Source organism: Erythranthe guttata, chromosome 8 (assembly GCF_056151865.1).
Source record: "Erythranthe guttata isolate IM_541 chromosome 8, IM_541, whole genome shotgun sequence".
NCBI lineage: Eukaryota > Viridiplantae > Streptophyta > Magnoliopsida > Lamiales > Phrymaceae > Erythranthe > Erythranthe guttata.
In genome coordinates, this window is record NC_142540.1 from 8,268,566 (window position 1) to 8,290,068 (window position 21,503).

At 42.3% G+C, this 21,503-nt stretch overlaps 1 protein-coding gene across 1 annotated transcript; it reads right to left on the reverse strand.

Annotated features, from left to right (window-relative positions):
* Positions 1 to 11,715: 11,715 nt before the first annotated feature.
* On the reverse strand, positions 11,716 to 13,113 carry LOC148768450 (uncharacterized). The gene has a single exon (XM_088821213.1). The coding sequence runs from the start codon at positions 13,111 to 13,113 to the stop codon at positions 11,716 to 11,718; it is 1,398 nt and encodes a 465-aa protein (XP_088677339.1).
* Between the last annotated feature and the right edge of the window lie 8,390 nt (positions 13,114 to 21,503).

A 21,503-nucleotide genomic window follows, 5' to 3' on the forward strand; every position in this document is an offset into this window, starting at 1 on the left:
CTTCACAATATTTTAATAATAATTTATAATATTAACAAATTATTGACGATAAAGTAGTTGCTATAATTATTAATGATTAGAATCATAATTAGTGACAGATTATTAACACCAAAATACTCACGGACAAAACAACCGTTGGAAATTAGAAATTTTATTGGTATATTGGTGATTGATCGCCAACAATATTATCTGTCGATTATATGTAGCGATGGAAGTCACTTACATACCATTTGTTGGTATATTACTAACTCTATACTATTAGTCATTACAACGTACATACAAAATTACTAAAAAACAATTCATTGGTATTTTACTGACTGAAAATAACCGGTCGATAATAGTTACCAATCGATTTACAGACATAAATCTTATGTCGCTAACTGGAATATTACTAACTAAAAAGCCTGTGTTTTACTAATTGAAAATAAATAGTCGGCAACATTTAGTAACAAATCACCGACAAAAGTCTACATCGCCAATTTGAATCTTACTGGCGAAAAATCATCTATTGTTTTCATTCAAATCATGTTACAAATTGAAAAAGTATGTGATGGGCAGGGTTCAAAACCTAGATCGGATGAAAATCATTTGTTAGGAGATCTTTGTTGCGACAAAATGCGATATGATTATTGACCCCATTTATGTTGCTAATTTTCCGACGCCGTAAAACTTTGGTTGGTAAAATTTAATGTTGGGGTTTGTACTGACCGATCATGTCCGTCAGCGCATTCGTCGATGTGTTTAGCGACGAATTTAGTGAATTGGCGATGTAAATTTCTATCTCTCAAACCTTGTTTTCTTGTAGTGACAACTCGGAAAAGAAATGGCCATTTACAAAAAAAAAAAAAAACACATATTACAAAATGACATAAAAAAACACAAATGGCATCAACAAACTTTATACGAGTCACCTTTATATGTTGTTGATTATTTCAAAATGCGACTTGTGTTATTGTAGACATCGAAATTTTAAGATAAATTACTAATTAATAACCAAAATAAATCGGTTATTAATTAGGTATCAAATTAAAGTCCATAACATATTTGGGTTTTAAAATGTCTGTCCCATGCTACAAATCAAGAAACCCTAGCTTGTGCCAAAAACCCATAGCTTGTGCCTATAAAATAAGGCATTCGGTGCATGCAAAAAATCAGACTCACATAGACACATATCGAGCTCATCCACTTCGAATTCACAACATATTTGAATTCGAGTTGTTTATGTTTATTCGGTTCAAGAAAAAGATTCTAAGCCCTTGAATCGATTTTACAATATGAGTGAAGAATCAGGGAAATCCCCGGAGATTGTAATCCACTTTCGTTTGATTATAAATTATTTGTTCCCTATTTTCATGTCTCGTATTTTTTATTATATTTTGCATACTCGAGAATTTTGCGGTTTACAAATTGCACGCCCGGTGGGACTACTTTGCCTCTCATCTCCTCTCTTACGTCTAAGCGCATATTCTTTTGTTCAACGATCCAATGGCTCCAAAAGAAGAACCAAAACTGTTTGATCCAAAAGGCTGCCGAGATTGACACTGTTGTTGGTTTATCACCCACCGGGGGCAAGATCGATAACACAACTACGTCAAATGGCTCAAGATCCTTAGGATCGGAAGAAATCGAATCCAAATCTCAAGCCTTCACCACATTCCCGGTTATGGTGGTTGATGCGACTTCAATGGATGAGCAATTGGCGCACTTGGCCCAAACAATGGCTAATCTTCAAAAGATAGTCGAAGACAAAGACATGAAAATTGCTCAATTAATGGATAAGTTGGAACAGTCAGAGGTTGGAGAGTTTTTCCCCAAGCACGGATCATACACGCTTCGCAACGAGAAAGCAAAGCAAATGGAAGAAGCACAACCCAAACCGAACTTTGTGCAAGGCGCCATTCATTCTTCAATGTCTGTTGCCACGCTATTTGTTCAACAATTGTAAGAGATGATTGCTAATACCATCAAAGCATAATATGGTGGACCATCTCAAGTCGCACCCATGTACTCAAAGTCGTACACTAAGCGGATCGATGCACTGAGAATGCCAGCTGGATACCGACCCCCAAAGCTTCAACAATTCGACGGAAAGGGGAACCCCAAGCAACATATTGCTCATTTCATCGAAACTTGCAACAATATGAGGATTAACGGCGATCTCTTGATGAAACAATTCGTAAGATCACTCGCGGGAAATGCTTTTGACTAGTACATCAATTTGGAACCCGAGTCCATCAATAGTTGGGAAAAGATGGAACATGAATTCTTGAATCGATTCTGCAGCACGCGCCGCACTGTGAGTATGATCAAGCTTACCAATGTGAAACAATGGAAAGATGAACCACTTGAGGATTACATTAACCGTTGGCGTGCGCTAAGTCTAAATTTCAAGGATAAGCTATCAAAAATATCAGTAATTGAGATGTGTGTATCCAAGGCATGCATTGGGGAATTCTCTATACTTTTCAAGGGATTAAGCCCCAAATTTTTGAAGAATTGGCTACTCGTGCCCACGATATGGAATTGAGCATCGCTAACCATAAAAGAATGACCCAAGGAGAAGCAATAAATTCACTAGGGTTGCTGAGGATTCTATGGCCATCAAGGCGACTAGTATGAAGATTCAATCAAAGAAGAGAGACAAAAGAGAGGAAGATCAATGTATGTTTAATGATAGATGTCAGCCTAGGTTGAAAGAAATGCAAGAAAAATAATACCTATTCCCGGACTCCGATGTCTCGCAAATCTTTTATGTGTTGTTGGAAGAAATTGATCGAGTTGCCTGAACCAAAATGCCACGAGGAGGCCGAAAAGGTAAACGACCCTAAATACTGCAAGTATCATAGAAAAATTCTTTGTGGTGAAGGAGATATCCTTTGAATGGAACGATAAGGAAAAATAATCATAGATACCGAAGATGTGGTCAACACAAATGTTCCTAGCATCATTCATGCACGGAGTGCTCATCAAGTTTTGTCCTCTACAATAGAAGAATCGTCGAAATTTCAATTCGGTAGCCTTGATCCAACCTTTGTCAAATCTCTTCTTTTTTTAGGGAGAAATCATGTGCAAAGAAGATTCCACACCTGTAGTTGATGAGGATGGTAAATGAACCCTCGTGACGCGTAGACAAAGACAAAGACGACGTGTCGAGAAGCTTCACACTTTGAAGTCAATAAAGATACATCTAGCTAAATCCACTCGCTACAAAAGTGTGATCGAGGATGTGAAAGAACATGTCACCTTACCTAGAAGTTTATCCAAAGGTTCCCGTCATACTCAAGTAACTTTCGAAGAACTCTTTCCGCAATACCTTCTTCAAGCAAAAGCCGAAAGATTACCGGCCATTTCACCCGAAGAAAAGAATCAACAACTTGCTACATGTTGCACAACTATGACGTTCACGGACGAATATTTGTTGTTAGGGCCAAAGCCTCACAATCATCCGCTTTTTATCTCGGGGTTATTGCATGAGAAAAAGGTCAACCGCATACTTATAGATGGAGGTGTCAGCGGTCAATATTATGCCAAAGTCTACATTGAAGCAAGTAGGGATCGCAGTTGAAGACTTGACTCATAGTCATTTAACTATCCAGATCTTTAACCAAGACAGTCAACGAGCTTTTGGAATGGTTCGATGTGATCGATGCAAGGACCTCTTATCACTTGTTATTGAGAAGGCCATGGCTTCACGAAAATGGAGTAGTTCCATCTACCCTTCATCAATGCTTCAAATACTTGAAGAATGGAGAGTTAATGATAGTTGATGCTAATGCAAAACCATTCACTGAGGCGGAATCACATATTGCTGATGCTAAACTTTATGTGGACTTAGACTCGACGCAAGAATAATTGGTGTTAAAGGACACACCTATGGATGATAGTCGCACGGAATTCGAGAAGTTAGCCACTATAATTGAAGCCGCGGCATGCGAAATCAACAAGCCCATGGAGAAATTTGATTCGCCAATATTCTCATATGTTCCTCGGTCATGTCAAAAATAGGGACAAGTTTTGTTCAATGATTACATTACATTGCCATCTGATGTACAACCAAATAAACTGAAATCGAGTCAATGTCAAGTTATCAAAAGGGAGTTGATTGTGCCCATCATTTGCTTGAGCCCGTTAGCCCATGGGAAGATGTCTTCCGCACTCGTTCAACATCAAAGAGTTCAAGGAGAGTTCAATCCAAAAGCATATAGTCTCCTAGACAAGTGTGGATACAAATTCTCTAGCATGTCACGATTAAGTGAACTAAAACCCGAGTTAACGGGAGAAAAGATCCACGGACTCAATCAAGCACAAAGGGCGTTGAGAAGACAAGGCTTCCATGTTGATCAACCTAGAGTTGGTTTGGGATTCTCTCCAATTGAGCCAGTTAGAATACGCGTATCAAAGATTGAAGAGTGCGTCAACGTCCAACATATCACTACAAAGGATGGTGGAAAGCAAAAGAAAAGCACCGACCGTGTTTCCGTTTCTGATCGAATTGGTGCCCCTGTTGCTCGAGCTTATGTATTTGAGAGGCTTGGACCTTCTAATTATGTATCCTATGTCCATAATAAGTTGTCTACAAGTGGTAGATCTGTTTTCACACGCCTTGGAGGTCATAAAGGGCAACAACAAAGGAAAATGGACCGTCATGAGAAAGTAGACGAATTGGAATTGAGAAGTGAAGATCAAAGTTCTCTGTCACTTCGACCAAATAGAAAAGATTCATCGACCCTGCTTATTGCCATAAATGGAGCGGTGAAGGTGAAACAACGCGTCATCAAACATCATTTCCCTATATGCGAAGATGTTCAAAGTGAAGATTACGTGGAGGTCGATGTTAGCTCATGTTATGCAAGTGTTGTTGATGATATGAATCCAAAGCTCGCATTATACTTGAAGAAACATCTCCTTTCGGGGGAGAGAATATGATAAATTAAAGTGAAATGTTTGTTTGAACTACGTTATGACTTGATCCCTTTGAGGAGGGTACGTAGGCAGCTTAGACCTATATACTAAGTTCAATCGAAACCAAAAAAAAAAAAAATTGTTCTAAGTTGATCGCTTGAACTACGTGATGACTTGATCCCTTTTAGGAGGGTACGTAGGCAGTTTAGACCCATATTCTAAGTTCAGTCAAACAAAAAAAAAGTTATAAGTTGCTCGCTTGAACTACGTTATGACTTGATCCCTTTTAAAAGGGTACGTAAACAAGTTAGACCAATATTATAAGTTGAGTCAAACCAAAAAAAATAGGGTCCACTTGGGGGCAAAGCCAACAAGAGAAAAAAAAATTCTTTGATTAGAGGACAACATATAGTACATATTTATTTGATACACAGTATCTTTGCACTTGATTTACATTCAAGATGTAAGGGAGCTTCGCAAGTTTGTGCCATTTTATTAAAATAGATAGTCCCTATTTAAGAGGCCTTTAAAAAAAAAAAAGAGGCATCAAGAAGAAACAATAGCAATGGATCATGACACTGCCACCATCACCATTGCCATTCTTGAACGACCACCATGCAAGCAGCAACAAATCTCTTTGGATCAGCCTGCTCCAGCCGCCACTCACATCACCTCACATGTGCTTAAAGCCCAGATTTTCTCCATCAAACTTGCCATCATTTAGATAAATTTCAAAATCATCGGTCGAAATTTTGTTTGTCGAAATCAAGAAAAATATATGTTAATTAGAAAAAGAAAAGATTTGTCAATAGTTCCACTCGACTCACCCGTCGCTCGATTTGGTGGGAAGATGACTTGGGAATTATCTCATGTAGTTGGTCTTCATAGACCAAAAATAATAGGACCCACCTTTTCCATAAAAAAATAAGAAATGAAAAAAAAGGAAAGGGGAAGTGTCGCAATGCCCGCGACAGTGGTGGGAAGTTTTGGGCAGAGAGACCAAAATTTTCGAATTTCGTTGTAAGGACACAAACATTCCAGTTGGGGATGGCAGATTCATCCACAATGAATTTGATTGTGTTGAGGCAATCGGCTTCAAAAACAACATTTTTAATTTTTGCCTCATTTTGAGCTTATAAAATCTAGGCCACGTGAAGTAAGTTGCAAATGTCCAAGTTCATCGGCCCATGTTTCAAGTCAAGAAAGTCGAGCCTATAAAAGGAGGTCTCAAACACATACACAGATACAATGACACAAGCATCAAGCAAGGCATACATCAAGCTCTTAAAAACTCTCAAGTCACGAGCTCTTGCCACGACGAAGAACAACAATCGCGGAGGTTCTAAATCTTCATCAAGGCATCATATCCATAAGACCTAGAAATTGCCAAATCGATTTCTAGATATCCATATCTACTTCCGCAAATCAAGGAAGGAATCAAGCTTTCAATTCAAGAACAAACTTCGGCCCTTGGATTAAATCTAGGAGAAAAATCAGAGGAATCAATAAAGATTGTAACTCATTTTCCCTTGATTAAATATGTATTTGTTCCTATTTTTCTTGCCCTGTAATTTATTTTGCACACATTTAAATTTGAGGATAACAAATTGGCACACTCGGTTGGACGACTCTGCCCCTCATCTCTTCCTCCGATGTCAAAGTTCATGTCAATTTAACCATCCAATGGCAGTTATGAATTCATTACTGCTAGTAAACATTAATTGGACAAAAGAAAAGGTAGAACCCTTTTGTTTGCTTGGGGGCACAGTAATTGAAGGAGAGGATATTTTTCTTTCTAAAAAATTGAAAGGATTACAAATATTTTTCTATCTAGTATATGGAAGATTTCCCCTCCAACAATCACGGAAGATTTATGTGAAAAATACATAAAAAAGGGCTACCAAGTTTTGCCGATTGAATTTGTCAAATCTTTGGCATATAAAAAAAACAAATCTTCAAAAAATCCCTATTTTATGGGGGAGAGAGGGAAAAAAAAAGGTCGTGAGGCTCAGCCATGGCAGCTCCAACAAATACCAACAACTCTTTCCACCATCGCCAACACGAGGAGGCTGTAGGAATATTCTCGCTGATTTGGTCCGTAGGGCTTCTTGTCGCGCTCCTTATAGTCTGATCTGGATTCCGGTGAATAGACCTGCAACGCCGGGAAGGTTTCCCGGCGGGAAAGCTCCGACGATCAAGTCAGTATAATATTTTAGAGTATGTTTATGAAAAGTACATAAAAGCATGTGTAGAAAATACAATGTCTTCTCCTATTTATAGATGATGAAACCTTGGCCTCCAAGGTTTCCCTTTTTAGGGTTTCTCCCTGCCCTCAAGTCATGTATCTTGGGCCTTTATTGCTCTGGGCTCGCTTTACCTCGTCTTGGTATTGGGCTGGCGAGTTAAGGTATTCTTATATCGTTTTCCGAGGTTGTATGGTCCAACGACCTCTTTTGTAATACCGAGCTAGGTCATTATGGGCTTATCATCATGGGCTTATGTTTACTCGGTCTTGTCAGAGTGGCCCGTATCAACTACTCCCCCTACTCCTTAATTATCAGACGAGAAGGCTTCGTCCTATCTCGTTTGGTAAGTATGGAGTACGAGGTGCGAAGTAATAGCTCGGTTTTGATTTTTGCTTTTGGTGGGGGCGCGTGCCTCCCGCCCCCTATTTGCTGCCCTGTCAATCAATGCAGTCGATTCAAGTTCCCTAGGTCATCATGAGGGAATTTCAATCGGTGCTTTTGCGTCGAGTTCGAGACAATCTGCTTCTGATCCTGTCCGTCCAGATAAGCGGTTGAGATCTGGTTTTTGCCCATTTTCTTCCCCTATAAATATCCGGCTGATACCAATTTGTAAAATTTTTCCCTTTTTTATCTCCGTGCTTTCTCTCTTATTACTTCTTCTCCGGTGATTTTGCCTTCCGAAACAGCGTCTTTACCCTTCGTGCTCCCTCTTCCTCCCGACAAAGGTATTGATTTTCTTCTCGATCTTTTATTATCCTCGTCTTGTTCTTCCAATCAGTTATGTCGCCAAAAAATGCCTTCCAACCGCCGTTCCGGGGAGGGGGATGAATACCCCACTCTTTCTGTTTCCTCATCATCGGAAGAGGGGCCTTACTTCTCCCCGTCGGGCAAATTATTGCAAAGACCTAAGAAGAGGGGTAGGGGTGAGGCCCTGTCTTCTGCGAGGAGTGGTTCTCCTTCATTATCTGAGGGGCGGGATTTAGATGACCAATGGGGGCCCAGCACTTTAAGTAAAATAGATTTAATTAACTTAGCTCGCGACATAGGCCTCCCTACTGATGTTGAACTAGTCCTGCCCTCGCGAGATGAACGCCCATTAAACCCCCCCTTAGGTTTTAGTACCTGGTTTTCTGAGCAGTTTTACTTTGGCCTTTCCTTCCCTATTTCACCTTGGTTTTCCGAAATTGCTCAGTTGTGTAATGTGTCCCTTAACCAATTCCATCCTCATGCCATAATAATCATGACCGGGTTTCGCATGCTTTGCGCTTGGTCGGGGGTAATTCCTACACCAACTCATTTCCGGAGCGTTATGGTGTTGAAGAACTCCAGTCCTTTTCATATTTCTATCTCGGCTCGTCCGGGTTTCAAGATACTCATGCCACCCAACAAGACTGACGGATGGCAAGGTCATTACTTCTTTGCGAGAAACCCTTTTGATGCTCCTTATTTGTGTCCTTGGCTCGCGACCTTGCCCGAAAAGAAGAGGGGCAAACCCTTGCCGATTGACGACTGCTTGCTGAAAATGATATATCATTTTCAGCCGAGCTACGGTATCCCGGATAGCCTCACCAGCTTTCCGCCGATGCTCCATCACTTCTATTTTCATGACAACGGCACTTACTCCCTAACCCAAGACGACTTAGGTGGGTTTAGTCGTGACACCCTTTTTTTGCTTTGATTTACCGCTTGATTCTGGGTGGTTATTCTCTGTTTCGTTAATTTCGCATTTGCTTGTTTATTGTCTCATTTACTTATTACATTTCTCCCAACTTTGTGAACAGATTTAAGATTGAAGAGGATGTTTCGAGGTGACAAGCCGGCCACTCGTCCTTCCGAGCCGGAGCCTGGGTTCGAGGCGTCCGAGTTTCAGCGTCCTTTGGCTGCTGAATCCGAAAAACGTTCTTCGGAGGAAGGGGCTTTAAGACCCAGACCCTCTAAGAAGAACACTGCGCCTCCGCGCCCCCGAGGTGGACCTCGCATAGAGGAATCAGAGCCTCCTCGGCGGTCCTCAGCTATAGTTCTAGCCTCTTCGCCGCCACCCTCCTCGACTGAAGAAGTGGTGGAGAAAGAGCCCGTTCCGAAGAAGTGGAGGGCTGATTTGGCCCTTGGGCCGACTGGGTCATCCCTACCTCCCAATTTTGCACTTCACCTCTGCCAAAATGCAGAGAATGCCATTGCCGCTTGTCGGTCTTTGGCATTTCCTCGAGATGTCGCCCACTTCGGGCAGATGAGCAAAGGTGACCGACTCGAGTTACTTCTTCATAATATCACGCAGGTTTGTCTTATTTCGTACACGCGAGTCAATCCTTAACTTTATATTTTTTATTCACGACTAACTTTATTTGAACTTCTTGTACATGTAGCAATTCGCCATTGCTTTTTCGGGCCCGCTAAGGTGGGACGATGTCTCGCGCGAGGCATACGATAATCAAAAGAAAGAGGTAACTCAACTTCGGAAGGAAGTTCGAGCCCTGAAGGAGAGTCTGGCGGTGGCGGAGTCATCGAAAGAGGGTTTGTTTGCCGAGGTGAGGAGGCTGCAAGAGAGGGAGAAAGTCTTGCAGGCAGAGAAAGATTCTCTAGTATCCCACAATGCCGGCTTGGAGGAAAAGGCGAAAGAGCTCTCTAACGAGTTGTTTGCAGCCGGAGTGCAGGCTTCCTCCAATTTTACCGAAGGGATAAAGGAGGGACAGAGGCTGTTCCCGGGGTCGCCTGAAGGTCTTCGTTTTATAGAAGAATTTGTTCGTCGCTTCTTTCACCGCCTATGGCGCTCGACCACCTTCACACGAGAAGCTTCAGGCCTAGCTCGTTTTTTCTTCTCGGCTGCGATCGTGGCTGTACGGAAGCGACTAAGTGCTGCCGGCATCGAATTCACGCTGGTGGATAACGAGCTCGCCGAAGATCTTCCCGACGACGAGATTCCGGGCTTCGAAGGAGATGTCAACGAGGACCCCAACTTGGAATGGTGGAGGCCAATTCATCAAGGACTTATTGAAGATTTTTCCCACCAAGGGGCTTCATCGGTGGTTATTACCGACTTCGTCGGGGATATTGAGGCCATCGAGACGGGGACCAATCTTAGTGAAGCACAGCCGGACCCCGTCGCATCTCTTCCTCCGGCCGCTGGAGACCAAAACGAAGTAGGGGTGGATACCCCCGAAGTGATGGCTGGGACTACTTAGTCATTTTGTTTGTTTGTATTTTGACTATGTGTATTCCAAACATTGTTTTTGTTATTTTCTTTCTTTTTCATTATGTATTCTGAGCGAACTTCTCTCCTTATCGCGTTTCAACATATCGAAAATCCTTCTATTTGCTTCTCAGTTTTATTTGGGTTTCTTATGTCTGCCTTAGTGTTTATGTATTTCAAGTATAAATTCAGGACTTACCAAATCCTCTTTTGAATTCGAGCTGAGTCAATTAACTCCGAATGATTCCCGTCGGTGATCATTCCTTGAATTCATCAACTAGCTTGACTTCGGCCAGCCATTGTTATTCGTTTTAATAACTCAGTTCAGTTTTAACTTAGTGCCTGATTTCAATATCTCGGTTATACATACGACTTAAACTTTATCGTAATACGTGATTTAACAATTTCGATGCAATGCGCGATTTAACGCCGCAATGGAATACGCGATTTAACGCCACATTATAACACGCGATTTAACGCCGCAATGGAACACGCGATTTAACGCCACAATATAACCCGCGATTTAACGCCACAATGAAACACGCGATTTAACGCCACAGTATAACTCGCGATTTAACGCCACAATGAAACACGCGATTTAACGCCACAGTATAACCCGCGATTTAACGCCACAATGAAACACGCGATTCAACGCCACAGTATAACTCGCGATTTAACGCCACAATGAAACACGCGATTTAACGCCACAGTTGTAATTTAAATAAATAACACAAGGATCTTTTTAACGTGGAAACCCTCCAAATGAGGAGAGAAAAAACCACGGGGCCTAGCCCAGTTCGCGAAATGGATGTTTATTGATGGTTTTTGCCTGTACAAGGTGTGTCACTTCTCGATTTCGCTGACTAACTCTCTCCTTTTTTTTTTTTTTTTTTTTTTTTTTTTTTTTTACGCGAAGAAGCGCTTCAGGTGTATTATGTTCCAAGATCGTGGCAACGACTTTCCTTCTACGTCTGCCAGCTCATATCCCCCGCCGGCTAAACATTTTGTGACCATGTACGGTCCCTCCCAATTGGCTTCTAATTTTCCTGTGTGTTTTAGTGCGTCAGCTCGTCGTAGGACGAGATCACCGATCTGGAATGAACGAGACCGTACCCCTTGATCATATCGAGCTTTGATCAAGTTCTTATTTCGCTCCATGTGTAAATACGCTGCTTCTCGCAGATCAAAAATCTCATCTAGCTGTGTTCTCAAGGCATCATCGTTTGTTTTTTCATTAAATGTGGTTTTGCGGAGTGTTTCCATCGCTACCTCGACCGGAATAACTGCTTCGGTTCCATAGGTTAGTCGAAATGGTGTCTCACCGGTGGCTGCTTTGGCTGTGGTTCGGTAAGACCAAAGAACTGAAGGCAACTCATCTACCTAGCTTCCGCCTAGCTCGTCTATCCTCTTCTTCAAGCCATTGACAATGGTCCGGTTTGTGGACTCCACTTGACCATTGGCCTGGGGGTGCGCTACCGCCACAAATTTTTGTGCAATTTTCATTTCTTCGCACCATGCGCGAATTTTCCTGCCGTTGAATTGAGTGCCATTATCCGATACGAGGCTTCGAGGCAGGCCAAACCGACAACAGATATTCTTCCAAATAAAATGCATGACCTCGTCCTCTAATGTTTTTGATAGGGCCTCAGCCTCGACCCACTTGGTGAAGTAGTCTACCGCAACAATGATGAATTTCTTCCTGCCAGTGGTTTGGGGGAATGGTCCTACTAGGTCAATTCCCCATTGGGCAAAGGGGCATGGAGCACTCATGATAATCATTTCTTCCCCCGGTTTATGGATAAGTGGGGCATATTTATGACATTGTATGCAATGTTGAACGTATCGATGAGTGTCCTTCTTCATACCGGGCCAATAATATCCAGCCCGATATAATTTCTGTATGAGGGCCCGAGCTCCCCCATGTTCACCACAACCACCTCGATGCACTTCGTCAAGAACATGTTTCGCCTCCTGCTTTCCCAAACACCTCGCGTCTATTGTGGTGAAATTCCTTTTATATAATATTTCGTGCCACACGTAAAAGTGCCTCGCTTTATATGCCAAACGATGTTGTTCTCTCTTGGTGCCAGTTCGCTCTCCTCTGAAATAATTGAACAAAGGCGTCCTCCAGTCAGGCTCTTCGTCGATCATCATGATCCCCAGTGTTGGGGTAGGGGCAATAAGGATAGTGATTTTTCTTTCAACACAATCGGCGACCGACGACCCAATTTTAGCGAGGAAGTCAACTCGCTGGTTGTCACTTCTCGGGATCTGATGCACAGTACAAGCTTCGAAAGTTTCTTGTACCGCTCGAGCTTTGTTCACGTATCCCTTCATTCTATCATTTTTCACCTCGTAATCTCCTTCTAACTGGTGTATTACCAGTTGGGAGTCAGAGTTTATTCGCACCACTCGTGCACCAAGTTCTTGAGCGATTTCCATACCTCGGATGAAGGCCTCATACTCCGCCTCATTGTTGGAAATTCGTGGTAATTTAACACCAAATTCTACCTCTACCCCTGTAGGATCGATAATTATTATCCCTGCCCCCGCTCCTGTCGTTGTGGATGATCCGTCCACGTAGACTTTCCACTCTTTTTCCATAGGTATTCTAGTGGTTTCTCGGATGAAATCCGCCAATGCTTGTCCCTTAACCGAGGTGCGAGGCTGATATTGGATTTCATATTGTCCCAACTCGACAGCCCACTTAACAATTCGTCCTGATGCTGTAGGTTGACCCAGAGTTTGACGGAGTGGTAAACTTGTTCGGATTATCATAGTGTGTGATAAGAAATAAGGTCGAAGTCGTCGCGTAGTGAGGACTAGTGCATACGCTATTTTTTCAACTTCGGAATACTTGATTTCTGAGTTAGTGAGGATCTTGCTGATGTAATAGATCGGTCGTTGTTGACCACTTGCCTCTTTGAATAGGACTGAGCTAATTGATTCGTCGCCCACCGATAAGTATACGAACAGAGTTTCACCTTTTTCCGGGGTGCTAAGGATGGGCAAACGAGTTAACGAAATTTTTAGTGCTTCGAATGCGAGTTGACATTCTTCGGTCCATTCGAACTAGGCTACCTTTCTTAAGATTTTGAAGAAGGGCAGAATTTTATCAGCCATTCGCGATATGAAGCGAGCCAAGGCCACCACCTTTCCTGCTAAGGACTGGACTTCTTCGATGGACCGATGAGGGGTCATTCGGAGTACCGCCTCAACTTTATCCTGGTTTACCTTGATACCTTCTCGATTAACTATGTATCCGAGGAATTTCCCGGCCTTTACTGCGAATGCACACTTTGCAGGGTTCAATTTCATCCCGTAAAGGCAGAGGGTGGCAAATGTCTCAGCTAGATCAACGAGGTGTGTGGAACGTTTCTTGCTCTTGACCAGCATGTCGTCGACGTATACTTCAATATTGCGCCCGAGCTGAGCCCGAAACATCCTATCCATCAATCTCTGATACGTGGCCCCCGCATTTTTCAGACCAAAAGGCATTACCACATAACAGTAGGTGCCTGTGGCCGTGATAAAGCTCACTGCAGGTTGGTCCCTTTCTTCTAACGGGATCTGGTGGTATCCTTGCGAAGCGTCCATCATACTGAGTAGCTCGCATCCGGCGGTGGCGTCTACGAGCTGGTCTATATGGGGCAAGGGATAATCATCCTTCGGGCAGGCCTTGTTTAAATCACGAAAATCAATGCACATCCGCCACTGTCCATTGGCCTTCTGTACCAACACCGCGTTGGACAACCATGTGAGGAATTGGATTTCCCTAATATGCCCAATATCCAGAAGTCGTTGGACCTCTTGCTTGATAATTTCATCCTTCTCGATGCCGAAATGTCGCCGCTTTTGTTTGACAGGTTTGCACTCGGGTCGTAAATTGAGCCTGTGCACAGCGGTGCGAGGTGTGATGCCAGTCAGGTTGCTTGGTTGCCATGCGAAGATATCGACATTGGATCGCAGTAGTGCTACTAGTTCGTCTTGGAAAGAGGGTTCCAAATCTTTGCTTATCCGAGTTTGCTTCGTCGTTCCGGGGACGAGGTCAATTGTCATTAATTCGTCCATGGGTTGTATATGAGCAACCTTATCCTCTGGATCAACTCGAGGGCGCTTCTCGTCCCCTAGATCTTCCTTGACAAAAGTATCACGTCGTCCTTTTTCCGCCATTTTGACCATTTCGACGTAACAGGATCTTGACTGAGTTTGATCGCCTCGGACTTCTCCTACTACTCCGTCGACTGGAAATTTATGTTTTTGGTGTATAGTCGAGGGGATTGCCCGGAAGATGTGCATCATTGGCCGTCCTATCACGATGTTATACGAGGTGGGGGACCCTTCGACAATTACAAAATTGACAGTTTGTGTACGGGTCCGAGGTGGCATCCCCAGGGTGACGGGAATCTTAACTTGTCCGATCGGTGTCAAGGATCCTCCCGTGAACCCAAATATCGGGGTAGTGACGGGGAAGATTGGGAGATCAAGTTCCATTTGCAGGAAGCACTCGTAAGATATGACGTCAACCGAACTTCCCGAATCGACAAAGGCACGGGCTACATCGTATCCTCCGACGTTGATCGTGATAAGGAGGGGATTGCAATGAAAATCATCGAGGTCTACTTTATCTTCGGGCCCAAACGAGATGGTGGGATATTGACGGCGTTTCGGCGTGGAGATTTGACACACTTCATGATTGTTTTTGAGATTACCGAGATGACGCCTCCTGGCCCGATGAGTGTCTCCTCCCGTAGGTCCTCCTGAAATCATCTGGATGAATCCTCGTTTCGGCATCAGTGGTGGAGGCGGCACCCGCGCAGGATTTCCGAATTGAGCTTCGCGTTTTTGTCCTCTGGGAGGGTCTATCTTCACAAAGTCCCCAATCTTGTTGTCTCTGATAAGACTCTCTACCTCATCCTTTAGGTGCGAACAATCGTCCGTCATGTCCATATTCATTATGAAAGCGACAAAAAGTACCCAGCGCCGGATTCCGGCGAGGTTCTTCTCGAGCGGACCGGGGCCAACGCAGGTCAGCCCTCTTCTCGATTGCACATAGCACATGAGACAAGGGCGCCGTGAGAGGCTGATATGATTGATATCGGGACCCCTTGGCATCTGGGACGGCACCTCGGCCAACCATTGTATCTCTTCGGGGTAGCATGGGCTCATTGCCCTTCTTTGCTTCGTTGGCTCGCACACTCAATGTCTGGTGGGATTCTTCCACTTTCTGTTGTCGGGCTTCCTCCAGGTTAATGAACCTAGATGCTCTCTCCAGCAGATTATCGAAATCGGGTGAAGGCTCCAGCGCTAGGGCCCGGAAGAACTCATCATCTTTTAGCCCTTGTGAAAGAGCCGCCATAAGCACCTCATCGCTAGTAGTGGGGACTTCTAAAGTGGCCGAAGTAAATCGCTTGATATAGCTCCTAAGACTTTCCTTCTCTTTTTTGACGAATACTGAACAATGACAACGAGGTCTTTTTGCACTTCTTCGAGCTAGCGAATTGATTCATGAAGGCCTTAGCAAACTGTCCGAAGGAGTGTACGCTCCCAGGGGGCAGCAAACCGAACCAGGCTTGAGCCGGCCCAGCTAAAGTGGTGACGAAGGCGCGGCACTTCACTCCTTCCGTGAGCTGGTGGAGTGATGCTATGTTGTTGAACCGACTCAGATGCTCGGCTGGATCTGTCGTGCCGTTATATTCGAACAGAATTGGTCGGTAATTAGCTGGTATGGGGTCACTATCGAGATGCCTGGCGAAGGGGCTAGATCCTGCGAGATCTCGCGTTGGTCCATTCCGCAAGGCTTTTAACTCATCTATATCGCGCCTCAAACTATCAACCTCCGTTCTGACGCCATGACTGTTGCCTTCTCGATTCTCCGAATAGCTATCGCATTCATCCTCAGCTCGCCCTTCATTCTGGGAGCGCCTGAGGTCTCTCCTAGGCCGGTTATCCTGGGGTAAGGATTGAGTGTAGTTCCGAATGGCCGTGGTGATCATGGTCTCCACCTCGTCTCTGGTGTATGTACGCTCATTAGAGGTTTGAGCCGGGGCCGTGACTGGTTTTCTCGAAGCAGCTTCGCCACTCTGGAACTCGAAAGAGGGGCTACTCGAGACGAAAGGAATCCGACCTTCCTTTTCAGGCATAACTAAGCTACATCCGGACTTGTCCTTTAGAACGGACGACGGATCAGTGGGCGTATCACAAGCTGCTGCATCTAATTCCTTCTGCAAATTTCGGGCAGTGGTATCTCCTTCTTCCATTGTTCTCTACGTTTATAGCTCAGATCTGGACTTCCAGGGGTAGATCTGATATTTTCCCGGAAGTTGTTTCCAAAATTTCTAGATCTTTCCCACTGACGGCGCCACTTGATTTGGTCTGTAGGGCTTCTTGTCGCGCTCCTTATAGTCTGATCTGGATTCCGGTGAATAGACCTGCAACGCCGGGAAGGTTTCCCGGCGGGAAAGCTCCGACGATCAAGTCAGTATAATATTTTAGAGTATGTTTATGAAAAGTACATAAAAACATGTGTAGAAAATACAATGTCTTCTCCTATTTATAGATGATGAAACCCTGGCCTCCAAGGTTTCCCTTTTTAGGGTTTCTCCCTGCCCTCAAGTCATGTATCTTGGGCCTTTATTGCTCTGGGCTCGCTTTACCTCGTCTTGGTATTGGGCTGGCGAGTTAAGGTATTCTTATATCGTTTTCCGAGGTTGTATGGTCCAACGACCTCTTTTGTAATACCAAGCTAGGTCATTATGGGCTTATCATCATGGGCTTATGTTTACTCGGTCTTGTCAGAGTGGCCCGTATCACTCGCTAACGTCTGTCCCGCCTAAGAATCCCGTCCAGAGCGTCGCCGCTTTAAATCTAAAAATGTGATTGTCGCCTCCACATCATCACCCAAAACCGCCGGCCGGAAGAACGATTGCCGCCCAAAGCACCTCAGCAAACCTATGTTCGCTCAAATCCGGCGCCTCAAAATCACCATTGACTGGAGGACCGCTGCCGCATGTTCTCCCGAAGATACAAAGACGTTTGCTCACAAGCCAAATATTGCCTATTTCTGCTCCTCCTCGCTCCGTCCAGGGTGGCCGGCCGTAGTTACTGGTTACATAAATGGCAGCTCAGTACAAAGCTTGTTACACCTACGAGAAGGGCATGAGAGTTGGTAAAGGGTTGAGCTCCAGCGGCGGTTGGCTACCAAAATATGTCGCCCCCCGGTGGAATGGTACCAGTAAAAAAGGAAGAATAGGATCTTGGTGGGCCTCATGAAGAATCAATCCCCCAATCAACACTGAAATTGCAATTGGGCCCTTGAAATGAAAGGATGATTCCAAATAGATCCTCAAGTTAAGAAAAATATATTTGCAATTATCAAAGAATATGACTTATCAGTTAAGTTCCTCAAGGTGAAGGATTTATCAAATTAAACCCCTAAATTGAGGAAAGGGGTTTCGAAGCAAGCAACTGAAAGGGAAGTTGAGTACTTCAAGTCTCGTCTCACAAATTTTCGATATGTTCTTCGTCAAGACTAGAAGTAGGGGCATTTGTAGGCATCGAAATTTTGAGATAAATTATTAATTAATAACAAAAATAAATCGGTTATTAATTAGGTCTCAAATTAAAATCCATAACATATTTGGGCTTTAAAATGTCCGGCCCATGCTACAAATCAAGAAACCCTAGCTTGTGTCTATAAAATAAGGCATTTGATGCATGAAAAAAAGACTCACACAGACACATATTGAGCTCTCAAACTCACGTCTCGAGCCTCCACTTTGAATTCATACTTATTTGAATTTGAGGTGTTTATGTTTATTTGGTTCAAGAAAAAGCTTCTAAGCCCTTGGATCGATTTTAGAATAGGAGTGAAGAAACAAGTGAAGAAACAGGGGAATTCCCGAAGATTGTAATCCGCTTTTGTTTGATTATAAATTATATGTTCCCTATTTTCCTATCTCGTATTTTTGATTATATTTTACAGACTCAAGAGTTTTGCGATTTACATTTATGATTATACTAGAACAAAAAAAAAAGAAAAATATAATATGTATCCCTAAAAGAAAAATAAATTAAGATAAACAAAAGAAATAATATGTGGATTGAAACTCCTATTATATTAATAATTGCACAAACTCTGATTTTGATAAGTAGTAGGGTACAACAAAATAGAACCCTAACAACTGCTAAGAATGTCTCCCTTCTCTCTCCTAATGTGTGTAGAGATTTCTCCTAGTAGGAAGCCTCCCATTTGCATTTTTCCTCTTCTTTCTTCTTCACGGCCCTCCCTCTCTCTTCATTACCCTGCCCATGTTCACTATGGAAAACCAATCACCATAAATGATCTTATTCAACATACCTCTCACCTTGAATGCATTGATGAAATTAATGGACCACAATCACTTTCTATTAATGAGTATATTATGCTCGCCAAATCCTTCAATCTAAACCTATAACTATGGTTGCTTTAAAAAACACTACTCTCAAATATTGGAATCCCAAACACAAGATTTTCACCAACCAAATCTCCCCCAATACCATGGCATTCATCTTTGAAGATGAAACATACCAGTTCAAAGTGATGAACTCTTCTTGGACCTTTCACGAAATATTATCTTTCCACTTTGGCCACCTTCTTTCTCAGAAATCAATTTAGATTCCATTTAATTATGGATTCATGTTTCAAACATTCATGTCTCCTACATGATCAACCCGCAAAAAGCCACCTCCATTGGTAACTCCTTGAGAGAATTCCAGAAAACAGAACTCCACTCTCCTTCCCACAAATGGAAAAAAATCCCCCGTCTAAAAGTAAATATGGACATCACCAAATCCCTCAGATGTCACACTTACTTCAATTGTAATGAACGTGATGATCTTCTCCTCGAAATGAGGTATGAAAGCCTTGTTGAGTTTTGTTATTTCTCTGGAATTCTAGAGCACGAAATTTAATCTTGTTCCGAACTCACTTATTAATAGTAATGGGAAAATATCATGTGTCGCTATGGTCCTTGGTTGAAATTAGAAAGCACCCTTAACCCAAAACTAAATATTTCCAACAATAAAGTATTCCCAACCAAATTTTACCACATTGTACAATACGACCCTTATTAAAACCCCCACAGTCATTGGAGCAAAGCATTGAAAAACTCTGGTGAAAACTATAGAAAAATAGAAAAATCCTACTTCGAAAACTATTTACATGGCATTTTCTGACTGGCCTGCACAAAATTAAAAAGTTGTCAACCCTTTAGCTGTTGACCCCCTGACCCCTGCAAAACAAATATTTCGAATCTTTCGAACATGATAACAGTTAATGTAAAGATCCACTTTTAATGCAAATGGCTCTTCTGACATAAAATCCCCAAAACATTGCAATTATTATTGAATTTTAATATTCTCCCAAAGATTTCCACTATTAGCTATACATGGCCATGGGCCGATTCGGGACCGGTTCACGTTTACTTTTTCATGTACCGGAACCGGCCCGTACAACACACGGTTCGAAGGGCCGGCCTGCCAATTCACTTCGGTTTTGGGCCGGCCCGACAATATATATATATATATATTATTTTTTGAAATACATGATGGATAAATATATCAAAAGAATTACTTTTAAATTGAAAAAAAGGAAATAAACGAAATGAACTTGAACTTAATTTTAAATTCAAAATTTTAATTTTTTTTATTTTAATGCAATGTTGCCTACGTATCCATTATGGAATAAAAATCCACGTAGTTCTCTTACCTTCACTTACCTTCATAGTCGTCACTAGACAGGGGTGTAGAGTAGAAGCATAACTTTCTGAAGTTGAAGTCCCACTTTCGACATACACTTCATCACGATCGTCATCATCGTCAATGCGGAGGTGGTCGTCTCTGTGTCGGAAATTGCTTTTTCCCTAATTATACAAACAGAGTAGTGCTTCTAAATTTTTGGGGTGGAGATTGCTTCTTCATGGATCCAATATATGATCCGCGATAGTAAATGCAACTTCGAATGCAACTGTGGACACGGGGCAAGAGAGAACATCTTTTGCAATCATCGACATAATGGGGAATGTTGAACTCTTTGACTTCCACCAATCTAATATATCAAACTTGGAAAATGTACATGGATCTTCATGATGAGGAAAGTCAAAATGAATGATTAGATATTCGTCAAGTTCCAATCTATGATTGGAACTTGAACCCGTGGACCTCGGGCGCTTTAAGCACTCAAACACTCGATTAACTTGTGAATTATAAGATCCACTAATTTTATTAACATATTCATCAAACTTTGCATGCAAAATACTAGTAGCTTGAATTAACATAAGATCCACATTAGTTTTTACAATGGGAGGAGGAGCGTTAGGGTCTATATCATCGCTAACATTATTTTCCGAAAATAATTGATCGTATACACCCTTAACAACTCACTTAAAAATTCAGTCCTAAATATAGGATTCAAAATGCAACCAACCAAATATATCTCATCAATTTTCTCATAATATTTCAACCATTTTTTTTCATTTCACGCACACTGTTATATAAAACCTTTAGCGGTCGCAAAACCCTCAACAATATTGAACAAATAATAAATAACCAAAGGACATGTTGGATATGAGAAACCTGATAAGACATCACTAACTTTTGAGAAAATTTATAAAAGATTACATATTTAAATGCACGCATTACATTGATTGGTTAAAAAAAAAATGCAACAGCAGGCACTTGTGTTTTAAAAATGTTGCATAACAAACTTCAATATTCATAAGTTTTGCTTAAAAATTTATAGGTTGAGTTCCAATGGGTAGGAACATCTCGTGAAAACTTAACAGAACATTTGTCATTTTCCCTACAAAATCTATTCCATTGTTTCACAACAGATGCGTGTTGCCAGATAAGAATCTAGTGATCTAAAAGGATAAATCTGATGTTCTAATATTGCTAAACCATCTTGCACAGATAGATTCAAAACATGACAGATGCTTCTAACATGGAAAAACCTTCCCCAAAAAATTGGCATGCATTTCTCTCGGAGTATGGAGATACTAGCCGTATTGGCACTTGCGTTATCAAATGAAACAGAAAAAACTCTTTTCGTAAGAAAATAGTCATCTAAAACATTTGAAAGCGTGTATGCAATTTGTACGGCAGTATGACCAGTATTCGTATTCATAACA

Excerpts from the sequence above, each read along its gene's own strand:
- LOC148768450 (XM_088821213.1), bottom strand. The coding sequence starts at position 13,113 with ATGATAATCCGAACAAGTTTACCACTCCGTCAAACTCTGGGTCAACCT.